A 17996-nucleotide genomic window follows, 5' to 3' on the forward strand; every position below is an offset into this window, starting at 1 on the left:
GCAGGATGATGACGACGACCACAGTCGCCAGGAGGTCTGCGGAGGAAATGAGTTTATGTTTATGATGTTTATAGTTAATCTTTTGCTCTGTAACTGTCGGCTCAGAGTCGTTTGGTTTTTATGTGCTCTCTGGACAGAAATGAAGGGAATACATAATTCAAAGACACCTGAGATACAGCTCCAGTAGAAACAGAAGTGTAAAGCAGTAGAGGTGTGTGGAAACAACTCTTCTGTTTTTGTACAGAAACAGTGGTCAACTCGAATAAAAGCAACATTTGAAAGCTGTTTTTTTTTTTCTGGTTTCGAGTGCTTGTTTATCGTCTTATGAATGCTCATGTGACTGTCATATTGGGAAATGCTGCCTTAGAGAAATTCTTATGGAAACACTGGCCTCAGCAAAGACTTCAGCCATGATAAAAAAGATGTTTGATCTTTGTATTTTAAAGTGGTGCGTCTAAAATCTCATAAGTGATTCAATTGAAATTGTCTATGTATCGCTGACACATCACAGTGACAACATAGAAAGAAACAGTCAGTATGTAAAGTGAAAATCTATTTAATGAATTAATTTTTCACTAGTGGTTTCCAGTTAAAGCAAACTATCGTAAACATAATTTCTGAGTTGCAACTTTAAAGCAAAGTGGAACTGAGACAGTAGAGCTGACATATAAACTTTGATATGTCAAAAGTGATTAGTGTTGAACATTATCTTGAAGGTTGAAGGATGCAACAATAACAAACTCTCCTTGTCCACTCACTGTGGATCAACGTTTCTCTCCTTGTCTTAATAAAATATATTATCTTCTAATCAGAACTTGTTAAATCTGATAAAGCTAAACATCAAAACTTAAAGATTCAGAAATATTGTCTGTTATTTTTTTATAATTCTTCTAATTTATCCACAGGTATTTGTTTCAATAGGCTGTGTGGAGTCCTCCGACTGTGCAGCTCCTCCCTCCTCCCTGTGCGTCTCCATGTGTTCCTGCAGCTTGGCCTTGGATGTGAACGTCTTCATGCACTGCTCGCAGCACGGCCTGCGCGACTTCTGCCCCGAGTGGCTGCGTTTGTGTCGCGCCAGCTCCGACGAGCTCCTAAACTTGAGTTGGCAGACGTTGCAGACGTACGGCCTCTCCCCGGTGTGGATCCTGCGGTGCTGCTGGGCCTCGGTGAGCGTGAGGAACGACTTCTCGCAGTGTCCGCAGGGGAACGGCCTCTCTCCTGTGTGGATGAGGTTGTGCCTGGTCAGCGCGTGCGGTTTGGCGAAGCCCTTCCCGCAGTAGGTGCAGGGGTACGGCCGCGCCCCCATGTGGGTGACGATGTGCTCCTGCTGGGTTTTCTTGCTCTTGAAACGCTTGTCGCACTGCGGGCAGGAGTAGGGCCTGTCGTCCACGTGTGACGTGTGGTGTTTCGACAGTTCTCCCTGAGACAGGAAACCCTTCCCGCACTGGGAGCAGAGGAACGGTTTCTCCCCGGTGTGCATCCGTTCATGTCTGGCCAGTACCGGCACCAGCGTGAATCTCTTTGGGCAGTGGGAGCACTGGAACGGCCGCTCGCCCGTGTGCACGCGGAGGTGTTTCATGAGCATGAAGTGGAGCGAGAACTTCCTGTTGCACTGGCTGCACTGGTGAGGACGCTCCCCCGTGTGAGTGGACAGGTGCCTCTTCACGTCAGACCTTCGCGTGAACGTCTTCTCGCACTGCGGGCACTTGAACTGAGGCTTCCCCCGGTGGATCTGCCGGTGCTGGGAGCGCGCGAGCAGGGAGTCGAAGCCTTCGCCGCACTTCTGGCAGATGTAGCGTTTGGCGGAGACGTGGGACTTCTTGTGCTCGAGCAGCTCGGAGGAAGTGGCGAAGCTCCGGGTGCAGATGGAGCAGAGCTGCGGCAGCCCCGACTCCTTCGAGTGAGACCTCTTGTGGTGGACGGTCAGCGAGCGGAGGTTGGTGAAGGAGCATTTGCACAGCTGGCAGGGGAAGGCGATGGCCACGCCGCGGTGCTTGCTCTCGTGCTTGGCCAGATCCCACGAGTGCTGGAAGGTTCGGTCGCACTGCGAGCAGTGGAACGGTCTCTCCCCGGTGTGCGTGAGCTGGTGCCTCCTGACGTCCGACGTCCGCGTGAATGTCTTACCGCACGTTTCACACGTGGGGACTTTCTGTTTGCCGTGCGACTGAGACTGAGAAGCACCGACTTTGCTTTGATTGTCGTCGGGCGATTCTTCTTTGCTTTGCTCTGCGTTCCCCTGAGGGAGGAGCTTAATGGATGTAAATATTTCATCGGTGCTGCAGGGAGAAGGCGTAAACTTGTCTTTTGAGAGAGTCCTGTACACTTCAGTTTGAATGCTCTGCATGTGGAAGTGAGAAGGGCTGTTTTCATCGGAGATGTGGAAGGGACACTGTGAGCAGGTGAAGATGATGGAGGTTGTGTCATTAGGACCGCCTGCAAACAAAAAAAAAAGACAGGGGTTTGAGTAAAACATGTAGATGTCACTAAAAGAAATGCATCTCCTCTTTATGTCAACATATTACCTTTGACTGCGATCACAGAGGAGGCAACTGACTCTTCAGCTTTGCTCCTGGGGAAATAAAAAAAAAACACAGTTGGACATTATATTGATTAATAACAGGACATCAAAAGAAATATTCTTTTTATAAAAATGAGATCAGTGACTAAACCACTGGAAGATATGTCATGAGTCCCAGTCCATTTTAGAATGAATTTAAAATTTTTATTGTTTGTTTTTAAAGCTTTAAAGTTTACGGATCAGCTCCGCAATACATTTCTAACCCTCCTAAATGTCTACACTCACACACACACGATCTCTGAGGTCAGCTGATCAGTTCCTTCTCCTCGTCCCAAAGAGATCTCTAGACATTTTCTGTGGCGGCTCCTAAACTGTGGAATGAGCTACCATTAGAAATAATACCTACTTTAAAATCACATCTTAAAACTTACTTTACTCCTTGGCTCTTAACTCAGCATGAGAGTTGTGTGATCTCTGTTCTTGTTTGTCTTTTTATTATCATTTTATTGTATTTTTAATCTGTTTTCTTTCTTATTTTATTCCTTTTTTATTGTTATTTTAAAATGTATTCATTCCTTTTTATTCTTTTTAAATTATTATTATTTTATCTTTATTTTTAATCCTCATTACATTTTCTTACCATTTTGGGCTCTATGTCTTTTATGTAAACCACTGTGCAGGACCTTGGTAACACTCAGCAGTTTGAAAAAGAGCATTGCTGCTCGAAACGTCACACTATTAAATCCTCTTAAGGGAGCTCCTATGGTGTGCGGATTTTTTCTTTATTTCATTGACTCCTCCTTTATCCAGCACCCATCCCAACTGGGCCTACCTGATGTGCGTGTTTTTCTCACAACCTTTAATGTTTTGAAAATGTGCTGTATAAATAAAGTGGATTGGATTGGATGAGTAGCTATGGTGCAAATGGTTTTTCGTACGTTTTTGGTTCCTCCGTCGTTTCCTTTAATGATCTCTTGAATTTATGGATTTCCTGCCAGTTATGTGGAGTCTTCATCTGTAGACGAGAGGATCTGCGGGTGTTCGCCGTGCAGGTGGGCTGTTGTGTTTCAGGAACGGCGGCCTCACTGGAGACATCCGTCATCTCTTGGTGGCCAGAGAGGGATTCGTGGTCGTCCCTCTGTTCTGTACACGAGGAGCTGTTACTGTTTTCTGTGCCTGCAGCTTTGTCCGTCACCTCTCCAGTGGTTTCTCCTCTATCATCAGTTTGGTCGCTTGTTTCGTGCGCTTCATTTGTTTTTCCCTCATCATCGCCATTTCCTGATGCACACTCGTCGTTTAGGGAAGAATCGGAGCTCTTTCCCGTCACCACGTCTTGACCGAGGCTCTCCTTCCTCAGCGCAAAGGTTTTCGTCAGGGTCTCCAGCGCTTTAGCAACATCCACAGTTTCACTCGTTTCCTCTGCTCTCAAGCTGCCGGTCTCCTCGCCGTCAACACTTTCTGCACTCACAGCCACAATCTCCTCCTCGTAGAAATCCGTGTGAACCTGAACTTCGGCCGACTCGATCACCTCCTCGTTCACTTCAGATACCCCGACCTCCACCTCAGTGTAAACAGCCACGACGCTGTACTGGTCCGCGCCGACAAAAGTCACAGGGTTTAAGACGTTGGCATAGTTGTGGATCGCTTCCAGTCCAACAGAGATGTTTGTCTTTTGCGAGGGAGGAATGGATAACGCAGACATGATGCAGCTGCCAATCGTGGATGAGGGTCCACCTGTAAAAACACAAGGAGTCACTGAAGCTGGCAAGACCTAAGGAAGGATGACTCAACACCTTCAGACCGTTAAAGGGATAGTTCAACATTTTGGCAAATTGGTCCATTACCATAATCTCTATAGTCTTAGGTGTACAATCCAACAACTCTAAAACGCTCTTGTTGACAAGTTGTGACCTGCACATTCACCACGCTATGAGATAATAACGTTCCAGGCAAATGCAGAGACTGCTTACCGAAAAACTGCCCCGACAGGAACGCGCATCAGTGGTTTTGCGTGAATTTACCTCGAAAATAACTCAGTCTTGTAACGTTATGTTATTACCTCATAGCGTGGTGAATGTGCAGGTCACAACTTGTCCATGAGAGCTTTTTGCAGTTGTTGGATTGATGAGTTTGATGAGGGAAACCAAGAAATCCCATTAGCCTCCATAGCGTGGCTCTGAGCAGCTCGCGGCTCTGCTCCGCCGTTCTAAAAATAGCTTGCACCGACAATTAGAGGTAACGAACCTACTCCTAAAACTATAGGGATTATGGCAATGGACCAATTTGTCAAAATGTTGAACTATCCCTTTAAGCACAGGGCTGTAATTAATCACTACTTAACTGACATAAATTGAATATGATGAACCCAAGTTTATTTTCGGTTGTTCAACGGTTCACCTCCACTTACAAGGCGTTTTCAGGAGTCCTGAACTCTTGTAGTGCTCAAAGATCAAGTTCAGCTCTTCAGGCTGGACACATTCCTCCAGAACAGAGGGGGCTGAGCTGAGCCAGGCTGATGTCTGTAATCAAAGCACAGCTGTTCACATGTTTTTCTAGAAGGTAAAACAACCTGAAATAGTACAATTGTATGTACTGACTGAATACCTGTTTGAGATCTGGAATTGGCAGCAGCTTCTCCAGTTTTGAGAGCAACTCCCACAATAACACATTCAGAGCGGCATCATATTGTTGCCCATATTCCATTGGGAATACTTCCTATAATAGAAAATTAAATCAGTTTATTTTAGCATTTAGTAAAGCTAAGAAATTAATAATTAAAATCTGTCTGACCTGGAAGAAGTATGCTCTCTCAATCGGATCTTTCAGCAGGCTCTGAACAAGTGCAATGAATGTGGACTCTGTCGCTTTCACCTCTGCATCCCTGTACTGACACAGATTCATTTTATATCATTAAAAGAGGCCATATTGCATCATAATTTAGTTTGGAGGAATGGTGTATTTTCAATGTACTTACATCTGTGTTTGCAGAACTTATAGGGAGTTTGTCCAAATAGGTCTGGATCACTTGAGTATCAACAGAACCTCGAGCCGAGCCTTTACACAGCTCCAGGATCAACTGCAATATGAATATACCTACCTTAGTTAGTTAATAACTGCAAAAGTAACATATTTTATTGTGATATATAGCAGGGGTCCTTCTCACCCTTCCTCTTAGACCCAGAATAAGCTGCGCTCTCTGTCTGTGGTTGATCAGTCCCGGGACGGCCTCTGTGACCATGAGCACAAACTCCTGGATCTTCCCATAGTTCATCACATCTTTCTGCTTCGCCAGCTGCCACACAGCAGCAGACAGCAGCTGCAGCGGAGGCACCAGGAGGCGAAGAGAGGACAGGGGCAGGCCTGGGTCTGAAACATACAGTACAGTAACATGTGTGTGATTTCAGAGATGGACAACAGAGGGAAGCAATGAGCTTTTAATTCAGACAGAGAGCAAACTTCAGAGATAAACACAGCAACAGATATTTATTTGAACCATTTAAAAACTGTATTTAAATGAGATCTTTGATATTAAATGTATAGCAGAAGCAATATTTTATGAAAACAAATAAATGTAGGCCACCTGACAAATCTATATTCTGTTCCCTATGTGTAAAGTACAAATCTCATACCTAAGAAGAACCAGTCTAATTACTGGAATATAATTATTTTGAGTTTTAATTTTTCAACTTGACACAGCATCTGAAACTATGCATTTAATCAACTAACAAAGGGCTATTATACCTGACTATGACAAAAAAGAGGTCTGGTGGTTTAAAGTTGATTTCTAAGCACTGGCCCTAGTCTGACAGCTGACATGTTTCACGTTTCCTTTAAATAGACGGGCCCCGCTAACTGTCCCACCACCATAAACTTAGTCTTATTCAACTTGAAGCTAAACCAAAACATAAATATACAAACCGTTCAACTTCTCTGTTGACCCAGGGACCTCCATTGGTGAAATACGACTCCCTTAGTCTTGCAGAAGAAACATTAAATGACACATGTTGGATTTAGCGGCTAGCATGCGCTGTTAGCACGCAAACACCCGCTTCCTCAAGTCTGCTACTGCGTTTCCTCTTTTCAAAATAAAAGTCTGGGAACTGCACTGTGATGAAAACGTAAAATTAAATTTATGTTTGGTTCCCATACACGACATGTAAAATTGTATAAATATATATAATCTAGAAAGTATGAACTTTCACATCACCCTTTATAATAGCGTACTACGGACACAGTAAACAGCAAAGTTAGCCCATTAAACACTAAAATACATTTAGTTCCACTTTACTGTTGCATGTGTCTAGCTGTCTGTTTTTTGTTTTGTTTTGTTAACATGACCTTTATCTTTCTTCATTAAATGCAATAATTAAAATCTAAAGAGCCAACCAAACATGTTTGCAGAACTTATAGGGAGTTTGTTAATTAAAATCTAAAGAGCCAACCAAACGTGTAATCACCTTTAATGTCCTAACTGCATGCTTCTAATGTACTGATCTGTCTTAACATATATTAGTACTAGTAATGTGTTGTAATATTGTATGTGTTTATGCTATTTCCTACTTAAAATAACCTTTTGTACTGTATTGTAACCTGCCTAGAGGACTCCAGATGGAAATTAGCCCACGGGCTACAATCTGGCACATTTACAGGTACTACGGTAGGCCTACATGTTTTATTAATGTGCATTGTCCTGACTTCTAAATAAATAAATTACAAAATTACAAAAATAAAGCAGTCAACCATAGACTGTAAAAAAAAAGTCAACACAAACCCGTCCAAAACGTTATACCGGATGTTGTTGTTTTCCAGACTTCAAAATAAAAGTTTCGACTGCTTGCGGAAGCCGGAGGTGACGTCATTACGTAACCCCCTCCAACAGCCCAGAGTCACATGAATCGTCTCACATAGCAAATGTTATTCTTTTATTGTACTGGTTTTTGTCGTTTTTGTGTTTGAAAACTCTCGCTTGTGGAAGTGAAACTGTGAGTTTAACGATTAAAAAAAACATCCAACATGGACGAGGACGGGCTGCCAATCGTGGGCTCTGGAGTTGACCTGACCAAGGTTTGTGTTTTAGCTGTTAGCTCATCACAGCAACGATACTTTACCTGTTGAGGAAATAGGAATAAACGTGTTATAGCAAAGCTGCAAGACAGACAATTGTCATGATTATAATGCGTCTGCAAAAACCACCTGGCTGTAATAAAAGCAGCAGTCGGTCGGTTGATTAACACTCGCACATTTTCAACCCTGGAGAAACTTTGATCAGCTGACAGCACAGACAGAGATGTTTCTCTTGAATTTTCCTAATAATTGTGTCACTTGCAAATGAATTTCCTTATCATAGCTGTCTGTGAACACAGTGGACACTTTCATGAAAGATCACATGTCTATTTCACTCTAGAGCTATAGATAAATAAAGCCACTTCTTCAAATAACCTAAATGACAAGATGTTTATCTGACAAAGAAAGCAGAACATCCTCATTTTCTTGAACATTGTCTGAAAAGTGACTGAAAATATTGTTACTTGTCCCTTTTAATTGAGTTTAACATATTATTCCAACCTTAGTTTAATGTACTGTAACAATTCAGTGCATGTTATGTCTTCATAGTATTTGATAAGTCAGGATATCGTAGTAGGTGTAGTGGGAGTGGTGAGAGTCGTTGCATGATGGAGATGGTGTGAATTGCTTCATTTCCTGCTCTTCCTGTGACTAGAATAACTCTCGTTGTGTCTCCTGCAGGTTCCTGCCATTCAGCAGAGAAGAATAGTTGCCTATCTCAATCAATTTGTCGTGCACACAGTTCGGTTTCTCAACCGCTTCTCCACAGTCTGCGAAGAGGTTTGTGCTGTCCACCTTTACTTCCTTAATTCCTCCTTCACATTTCAGTCACACCACCAACGATTTTTTGTCACACTTCTTTCCCACAGAAACTTGCCAACATATCTCTGCGCATACAGCAGATTGAAACCACTCTGTGCATTTTGGAAGCCAAGGTGAGTTGTTGAGAAAATAAACACATGAGTTTATGTCTTAATCTGCATGTTATGTCCTCACTCTCCTCCTTATCTTTAATGTTGTTGTGCTCCGAGCAGCTGTCGTCCATCCCTGGGCTGGAAGACGTCACAATAGATGGAATTAATCAGCAGCAACCTGCGCAGGCGAATGGACCCACTGCAGCCGCTGAGAGCCAAACAGGTGGACCAGCACCACCACCAGCAGCAGCAGCAGCAGCGACTCTGCCTCCACCAGAGGTAGATGCACCGACATTCATGGAAAACAAATTTACTTACTTACTTTATTTGTTTATTTAGTTGGGAAAATGCATATTAATAGACAGTGAGTGCAAGAGTACCCACTGTAAATACACCGGATTTAGCACATGTGCTAAATTACATCCGTAGTCCCCAAAACAATACAACAATTAACATAAAAAGTCCATAAAGACAGAGGACCAGTAGATAACAGAATAAGTACATTTACATAGTTACAGGAGGGACATAATTCTTTGAATTGTAAAAAAAAAAATATAATCTGTACAGTTGCGATTAACATGTTTCATTGAAATATCAAAATATATATGTATCTATACAAACATATAATGTTGCTCAACTGTGGAACTGCCAAAAGCCACAATGGGTTTTTAAAAATAAGAAATTTTTTAGTTCAAAGGTCTTGTAGGAAATAAAATAATTGCCACTCTCATGTCTGAAGCTTGAGTCAGTAGGTGATTATTTTAGCTTTGCATATAAGACTGGAAACAGCTCAATCAGCCAGAAGCTCACAGACTAACACATTTATATCTCCATGGTAAGTCACTGCACCCGTGGGAAATGCTTTCGAAACATAACTCGACACAAAACCACAGCTTGTGGTTTTTTTTTTTTTTCATTTCTTAATGTGTGCAGAAAAAATAAACAAGATACAACTAGCTAGTCTGTTATTACTAGGAACTCTGTAGATGCATTTTTGAGCATTTTAAATGAACTACTGTAGACTGCCCTTATCCAATTTATATGCTATAGTAAGTAAGGCTAATCAGCTCTTAAGTGTAGTCTCAAAATTGGCAAAATGCAGATTTAAAATAGTTTTATGAAAATAGGAAAAAAAAAACACCATTACTGTGAGAACGGTAGATAAATTGATAGCGATACTGTTCACTGCAACATCAGATGATCAAAGTAAAAACACTGTGAAATGCTGAGCACAGCACAGCACCACATCTGGCATCTAATACCATGTAAACCACGTGTTACTTCCCACCGCGTCAATAATTTGAACGTTTCATCCTGCAGACGACTCAGGCGACAGCGGAAGCTGCACCGATGCAGAAAGCAGAAGAAGCTGCAGAGAATGTCATGACCGTGGCCAAGGACCCGCGATACGCCAGATATCTGAAGATGGTTCAAGTGGTGAGTTCACAGTTACACCTTCATAGGTATTGTGAGTATGCAAAGCAGTGTGTTTATCTTAAAGGGGTAGTGCAACATTTTGGAAAATTGGCCTATTGCCATAATCCCTATAGTCATAGCATTAGGTTTGTTACCTTTAATTGTCGGTGCAAGCTATTTTTAGAACGGTGGAGCAGAGCCGTGAGCTGCTCAGAGCTACGCTATATGGAGGCTCATGAGATTTCTTGGTTTCCCTCATCAAACTCAACAAATACACAATCCAACAACTTCAAAACGCTCCGGTGGACAAGTTGCGACCTGCACATTCACCACGCTATGAGATAATAACAGAAGTTGTTTTAGAGGTAAATGCAGAGACTGCTTGCCGTAAAACTGCTGTTTTGCATGAATTTACTTTGAAAACAACTCTGTCTCATAATGTTACAGTATTATCTCATAGCGTGGTGAATGTGCAGGTCACAACTTGTCCACCAGAGCGTTTTGGAGTTGTTGGATTGTGTATTTGATGAGTTTGATGAGGGAAACCAAGAAATCCCATGAGCCTCCGTAGCGTAGCTCTGAGCAGCTCGCGGCTCTGCTCCACCGTTCTAAAAATAGCTTGCACTGACAATTAAAGGTAACGAACCTACTTCTAAAACTATAGGGATTATGGCAATGGGCCAATTTGCCAAAATGTTGAACTATACCTTTAATAATCGTTATTCTGTAACAGGGAGTTCCAGTTATGGCCATAAGGAATAAAATGGTCCTGGAGGGTTTGGACCCGAATCTGCTTGAGTGAGTTAAAGTAACATAAATGAATGTTTCTGCGTTTGATTTTGAAACAAAGCAACAAAACTAATTTATTAACTTCTTCCCTCACCGCTGATCACAGCACACCAGACGCCCCAGTTCCCGACGGAGTGACGGGAAGCGCAGATGATCAAGATGTCGCGGCCACCAGCTCCGACAGCGAATCGTCTTTCAGTGACTGACGTCCTCCTCCTCAACACAAAGCTTCCTGCAGAGGCCCTCCGTCAGTAGCAGAAGTTATCGGAGCTCCTTTTGGCCTTTTTTTCTGGGAGGGGGACACGTCCGCAGTGTGCCTGTGAAGACGTGCCAGTGCAAGAAGGTGCACGTGTTGGTGCCTGACACAGAAAACCTACCTAAGAGCGATTGTAGTTTCAGTCTGAATGAGCTGAAATGCTTCTCTTGTTGGTCAGTCAGACCTCTTTGAGTTTAATACATGATGGACATTATTGATTATTCTTTTACAAAAGCAGGGAATAATTTCCCCTGTTATGTTAGAGCAGGTTGTTTCTCTACAAAGGATTTCACTACATTACCACAAGAGTAATGAGGAGATGCACTCATCACTTGGAAGTTGTATTTCCAGATAAAGTGGGAGAAAAACACGACAATGATCTTGTTCTATTTATCACAAACCTGCTTAGTGACTCAAACAGCCTGGTTGGCATCAATCAAAACAGGCGGAAAAGTAACAGGAAATCTCATTAGCATTTTTAGCTGCCAATCTGGATGCTTGAATGATCAGTTTCTCTGTTTTAAACAGTCACATATTACAGGATAAAATGTGTTTTCCTGTCTTATTTGTCTTTTTCCAGTGACCTGTTGGAGGAGAGACGACTACAGTAGATCTACTGTTCATGTGACACAGTTGGCAACTTTGGAAAGTATTCAGATTCAGATTCAGACCAGTATTTGCACTTTATTGTACCATTGATTTAAAGTTAAATGGGTTACTTGTATCTTTTACTCATTAATCTACACACAACCACAAGTAGAAATGTTAAATAAAAAGAAAATCCCCAAATGAAATCTGAATACTTTCTGAAGCAGCTTTAAGTGTGTTTTGTTTTAGTCAATAATTAATCAATACTAATCTCTAGCTCAGCTCTTCTTTGGGTACTCCCATACTGAACATTTTTTTCATTGTCATGCGTCTTAATCTTGTAGTTTTAATGCCAAGAGAATCAGTTCATTGCACAATAATCTCTGTGAGAGTGATAAACACCATTTGTTAAAAAGAAAAGAAAAAAAAGTTTGTGGGAACATTCCTGAAAATGTCAAGTAGTCAAGTAGAGAAATGGCGCTACGAACACTTGAGCACAAACTAGATTTATCGTCTTCGGAAAGATTTCTATGAATGAACATTACACCATAGTGATTGTGAAGAAGTGAGAGTGGAGAAGTCTGGAAAAGCACTTTGTTGGCGACAGCAAGACTTGTTGGATGTGTGAGTTTGCCTGTAATAAACATTCATATGATTCACTTTTTTTTTTTTTAAAGTGCATCTTTATTATTCAGCTCAGCAGTTATAATCTGTGCAGCTCATTATATCACAAGCAAAAATGCAAAGTGATTGAGTAATAAAAACAAATCAAAACAAAAAACACACATTTCCCTTGTAAATACAGCATCTGTAGTGACAAAATTCGCCTGTTTTCATGTGACCTCCAGTCAGTCCACTTATACTTTAGAGCACAGCATCTTTCTTTGCAGCACTTACAGTATGGAAAGCATTTAAACAAGGATCCAGCAGCCAATACTCAGTTTAATATCCCAGTCAATACAAGAGCCAACAATACTATAAAGCTTGACTTTCTTTACTTCCAGTCATTTCATATCAATTTCAATTATTAATCCCATAATCACAGTTTTGGCTTCAGTCCTTGTACTTTTTTTTTTTTTTTTTTTTTTTTTAAAGCCCCTAGTCATACAAAATGTCAGTGCAAATAGCAACAGTGCTGACAGTGGTTACTAAACTAATGCTTCATAATACATAGAAATAGCTGCATTTATCTCAGATTAGTGCATTTGAGACGTACAACCAATGGATAATTGCCAAACGAAGCAGGGTAAGATAAAAAAAAAATTCAGTTTATGATTGAGCTGCCTAAGACCCGTCTCCATTAATGTGTGCAGAGAGGAAGAGATACAGTACATTTGGTGGTTTAAAAAAAAGAAAAGAAAAGAAAAGCAGCCAAGCACAGGAAGCTATAACCTCGTCAACTACTGTAACTGTACTGAGAAAACTAATTATCTAAGTAAACTAATTCCATACAACTGAGTAGCCTGCTTCCCACGGACAGAGCTGAGACAAAGACGTCCATAGATGCAGCGTGGTACCTTATAGCAGCACCACCTGATTCCATTTAACATGAGGGGTGCACGGTTAATTAACTACCACAACCAAACCTCTGACATGGAGCATCCGTGGAAAGAGTATAGCTACAGAGATGCAGGAAAAAGCTTTAAAATAATACAAAACATCTTCTGTCAATCAACTGGCAGCATTTGAATAATAATCCCATGTGAAGCAATACGGATAAAATAAGCACTTTGATACAGTACTGACCACCACGTTCCCTCCACAGCAGGGAAACTATAGTCTTTAGTTTGACTGGTTTTCAGATGGAGGCACATGCTTTAGAAATCATGTGGTCACTGTGTGATGAACTTCTCTTATTAGCAGTCACAGGTCTGACAGGATGTGTCACGCTGGTGGTGTGGGTGCAAAGTGCAAAGTGAAGTTTGACGACACACAGGTGGCGATAAGGACACTTGTATAATGATTTGTGAATGTTTAAAAAGTATAAAAGATACAGGGAGTGGTCAGTTTCCTTTTTTTTCCCATAACACTACGCCTATAACAGCCTGTTGTATAAAATGTATAAATAGCAATATAAAAAGTACCCACAAAAGACATTCAGTCAGGTGACACATAATACAGGACGGCAATAAAAAGGAGTTGAAACGCCTCACAGAAACAAATCTAACTCCAAAAATACTGGTTCACTCAAAGTCCTCCTAGTGGGCGATCAAAGGTGAGACCTCAAGCTCTGTGGTCACTTGTATGGTGAACATCTGCAGGACATAAAAAAGAAGAGAGATAAGAAACATTTACCAGCAACAATACAAACAAAAAGAGCAAATCCTCAGTTTAATGGTCCGATATGATGATACTCACTTTGAAATCATCGATGTAAGTGAGGAAGAATAAGACGAAGCTGAAGGCAACAACCCACTCACAGACAGCGCTGGCTAGATGGAAGGGATAGTCCTGTAAGGATAATTATAAGGAGAGTCATTATCAATATCATCATGATTTATCAGTATTTTCTAGATTATTATTAATAATAATAATACATTTTATTTGTAAGCGCTTTTACAAATGCTCAAAGACACTTTACACTTAGAAAATCATAAAATGAGAGTGAAATACAATTAAAAACAGCAATAAAACAGTATAAAACACACAAAATGATATATTAAAAGCAATCTCCATCATAATTATCCCAAAACCAAAGATGACGTCTAACTAACATCTCAGTCAAGAACCATAAAACATTCAGTTTTATCCTTTAACTCTCACAGCAAAGGTAATGAAACTGACAAACCAAATGAACAGTGCTCTCACCTGGTCTCCACTGTCTCTGTGCAGTTCAGTTTGTTTTACAAAACCCGCACAGATGACAGCTGAATTATCCACTAAGGAAAATGTTGTTTCAACACTTTAAATCATGTTAGAGGTGAATGATGCATCACATGCCTCTTTTATGAAATGAAACCAACTAATGATTATGTTGCAATCATAAAGCATGGATTACAAGTTCCTGGTTGTAAAAGCATTATGCACACATGGAAACAAAGGGCGTATTGACTTTTTGTTTTTGAATTTCCACAGCTGTGTGAGAATGTCCGGGGTGAAAGGATACAGGGGAATAACGCCAACGCAGCGAGGACGGAGATGGCCGTTCGTACTCGACACAGGCACAGGGAGGATGCGAAGGGATAGGTGTGATAGGACAGCACAGACTGGAGGATTATGTACAAGACGCCGGATAAGAAGAACAGCAGAGCTCCCAGATCGTGAACTTGCACGACGGTGGTCTCCTGTAAACACAGAGCAGAGCAGAACCATTTGCTGTTAAAACACTGCAATCATTTGTCATATTCATCATAAGATAGAAGATGTCTATTCAAGACGAACCTGGAAAGTCGCAACAATGCACATGCTGAAACAGGAGAGCAGCCCCAGAACCAGAGCGGCCTTATTCAGACGCACGCTTCTCTCGGGGCTCAGCTTGTCCACAAACTTGTACCGGGCATATATGGTGTAGATTCCTATGCAGAGGTCAAAATGATATATAATTATATACAGTATATATGTGTTTTTTTTTTTATAACAAATCCCTCGTTGCATCCCGAGCCATAAATTCTGCTTTCATTTTCTTGAAAAGCGGAAGTGTGACAAACATCTCTGGCGTCTTTGGTTCCTCCCAGGAGAAAAAACCCAAGCATTGCTCAAGAAGTGGATAAAGTTGAAACTGTAAAGGGAAGGGGAGGGGCGGCGGCGGTGGTGTTGGTGTTTGTGGTGGAGGGAAATACCTGCACATGCAGAGACGAATGTCATCAGACCAAATATGCAGCTCTCTGGGGGGTTTGCACCTGTGTCACTGAGAAGAAAGACGAAACATTATTATTATTATATTATATGTTGGAGCTATTTGTTATTTTTCTAATATTTAACCACTTTGAGGAATACACCTTTAGTTTGCTTATAATATTTAGTATTGTTTGAGTTAATTTGGATATTTATCAATGCTTTTATTTTGAAGGTACTGGGGCGAGTTTACATAGATGGTTAGGCAGGCATAGGTGGGCCTATGGGCTGGTGGGTTTTTACCAGGGCAAGAGAGGTGGCAAAGGGCCATTGTTCTTTGTTTGCTAATGGAAAATAAAACTAAGAAACTTTATTTTTGCCTGGACAATGGACTCTGTTTTTCCTGCGTAAATTCACTCCCTAGGTGTCTCAGTGGCCGTTTGATTTGATTTTGTTTTATTATACTGTAGGTTTTGATATTTTTTGAGTTTTTTGATCATTGACATTGAGGACAAATGGCCACTACAATATAGAACAGCTGACTGATCTGACTTTTTTGCCTCCAAAACATGATTTTGTTTCATAATGTGCATGAAATATGCAGATGGTTGCTCTGAGCACAGTCAGATGAAGTGAGTCCTACTGTTTTTATCCACTTTGGTAGCCTATGTTCACCTTTTGCAGCAGTTACAGCAGCACATTTCTCTGGAGAGCTTCAACTCTAATGTTATCCCCTCTTGCCTTCTTCTATTCAAGCCAAAAGTTCCCCTTTGACTGTATAATAGATCTGTCCAGGTTATATTTCAAATATATGATCGTGTGACATTTACAGTAAAAAAGGCCTAGCTTGTATTTTGTAAGGAAAATGACCTGAATCTTCTCACGATTGCTCTATTATGCAGCATAATTATGATTTATGGCCAGCTCAACAAAAACAACTAACTTTTTAAATAGGCAAAGTATTATAATATAATAATCATTTTGGCCACCACTGTAAATAGGCCTTTAAACACATCTCACAGTTATAAATATGAAAGTATTTTGAAAGGCAGAAGTGAAAAGCAGCTTGAGGTCTCCTGTGTCAGCAGCTGTGTTAGTGCAGCTGCAGATTAGGTACCAGCTCCGTTTCCGCGGAGGAGGAAAACGAAACTAAACTCTGGTACTAAGACACAACTCTTGTCTCGTTTGGAAGAAAAATAAAATCACTTCACAACCAAAAAAACAGCAAAAACAAAACAAAAATCTAGCATTTGTTAATAAAAAATCGGACCTGTGTTTGAGATAAAAGTGAGACTTTCATTAGTTTCTTATTTTAGACTTGTGTGCGTAAATCTTACCTTATGTATGGAAAGATCAAATCGACATCTTTTCTGAAGATCGCAATCAGGTAGGAGGTGATGAAGGTGCTGGCCGACCAGACGACCAGGAACGCCGGGAGAAAGCACAGTCCCTGCGTGAACCACCACATCTCCGCAGAGGTTGGACGCGGAACTTGCAGCAGAAATCGCCGTCGCACCGATCAAACTGAGCGCACAGATCCATACAACAGGAGATCCACGGTAACAATGCGGGTAGCTACTAAATAGTCTGTGGTCTGTGAAGTCTAACACCGACAGTCACATGGTGGGGAGTGAACAAGACTGAACTTGGCCTCTTGACATCAGACTGATACAGTTTACAGTAACCTCTTCCCGAAAACGACTCCCTGTGGGCTGGACCGTCTTACGCAAATTATACTACTACCCGTTATATCCAGCTGCCCTTCTCCAGTCCTTCCTCTCTCTTTTTGTCCTTAAAAAAAAAAAAAAAAAACAGAACCCCAGAGGCGGTCAGTACCAGGAACAACAGAGGAAGTCTTCACGTGACAGTACACAGGTCAATTTAAACACAATACATTGTCAGGAAACAAATACTTGAACTGCCATATAACCTATGATTCAGTTGTTTTCTACAGAATAAAAGTGGTGGGGGGAGGAAGTGCTGGGAAGAGAGAGCAACATCTTGCAATAGCCTATGAGCAATTACATGAAATAGGCTATAGCACATGTGAAATGTGCCAGATTTGAGGTTATATGACCCCTGACTGGGGTCATGAAAAAGGTTTGAATGTTGGCACCTTGTTTGTCCAAAGGTCGCTCATGAATTTCTTACTGTGGGGTCCCTGAGACCATAAAGCATCTATAGTAGATATAATCTTATTACACTTCCTGGTACTGATAGTGACACAATATGCAATACATAGTGATTGCTCTTTTTCCACATATCTTGTTGATCAAACAGCCATTAGGTCTGAGTGTGGGATTCAAACTTCAAGCTCTCAAACCAAAGTCAGTGTACCACTGAGCTACCCAGCTGGATAAATTGAGCCCTTTTGGTCCACCATACTATGACATAAGACTTTTATTGATCCTGTGTGTGTGTGTTTATTATATGATTAATTTCCTTATCTTTCAAGCCAATTCTGTATTCAAAAAGCCAAATTAATGCAAGTATTTATTACTGCAGAATTGTGTTCGTCCTACATAGGCTACCTACCTAATAATAATGTACTCTATGTACAGTAGGATTCTTTTTTTTTTTTTTTTAACTACCTGTTATTACTCAACCATTCCACTTCAGACTGATAGTACCAGACCTCAGGATGACACATAAAAAAAATCTCTGGTTAAAAATCTGG

General features: G+C 41.1%; 3 protein-coding genes across 4 annotated transcripts; 1 reads left to right on the forward strand and 2 right to left on the reverse strand.

The window, feature by feature from the left end:
* Positions 1-540: 540 nt before the first annotated feature.
* On the reverse strand, positions 541-6826 carry LOC146962544 (uncharacterized). 2 transcript variants are annotated; one of them, XM_085768767.1, is made up of 9 exons: positions 6437-6826; positions 5682-5884; positions 5493-5594; positions 5309-5404; positions 5123-5233; positions 4926-5037; positions 3457-4252; positions 2523-2569; positions 541-2433 (listed from the first exon to the last, which is right to left on the reverse strand). In XM_085768767.1, the coding sequence occupies exons 1-9, from the start codon at positions 6468-6470 to the stop codon at positions 896-898; spliced, it is 3039 nt and encodes a 1012-aa protein (XP_085624893.1). In that variant the 5' UTR covers positions 6471-6826; the 3' UTR covers positions 541-895. The 2 variants fall into 2 exon arrangements, with proteins under 2 accessions (XP_085624893.1, XP_085624894.1); XM_085768768.1 differs by lacking the exon at positions 6437-6826 and having other exon boundaries at positions 5309-5399.
* A 574-nt stretch (positions 6827-7400) lies between these two features.
* washc3 (WASH complex subunit 3) lies at positions 7401-12207 on the forward strand. Its single transcript, XM_085768770.1, has 7 exons — positions 7401-7582; positions 8264-8362; positions 8452-8517; positions 8617-8775; positions 9817-9933; positions 10646-10710; positions 10808-12207. Exons 1-7 carry the CDS (start codon positions 7532-7534, stop codon positions 10905-10907), a joined length of 657 nt encoding a protein of 218 aa, XP_085624896.1. The 5' UTR covers positions 7401-7531; the 3' UTR covers positions 10908-12207.
* Positions 12208-13589: 1382 nt separating this feature from the next.
* On the reverse strand, positions 13590-17018 carry dram1 (DNA-damage regulated autophagy modulator 1). The gene is made up of 7 exons (XM_085768769.1): positions 16657-17018; positions 15325-15392; positions 14927-15060; positions 14652-14829; positions 14354-14412; positions 13904-13996; positions 13590-13800 (listed from the first exon to the last, which is right to left on the reverse strand). The coding sequence occupies exons 1-7, from the start codon at positions 16785-16787 to the stop codon at positions 13744-13746; spliced, it is 720 nt and encodes a 239-aa protein (XP_085624895.1). The 5' UTR covers positions 16788-17018; the 3' UTR covers positions 13590-13743.
* Positions 17019-17996: the final 978 nt, after the last annotated feature.

This window comes from Trachurus japonicus, chromosome 23 (assembly GCF_045865225.1).
Source record: "Trachurus japonicus isolate A0001 chromosome 23, Traja_1.0".
Classification (NCBI taxonomy): domain Eukaryota; kingdom Metazoa; phylum Chordata; class Actinopteri; order Carangiformes; family Carangidae; genus Trachurus; species Trachurus japonicus.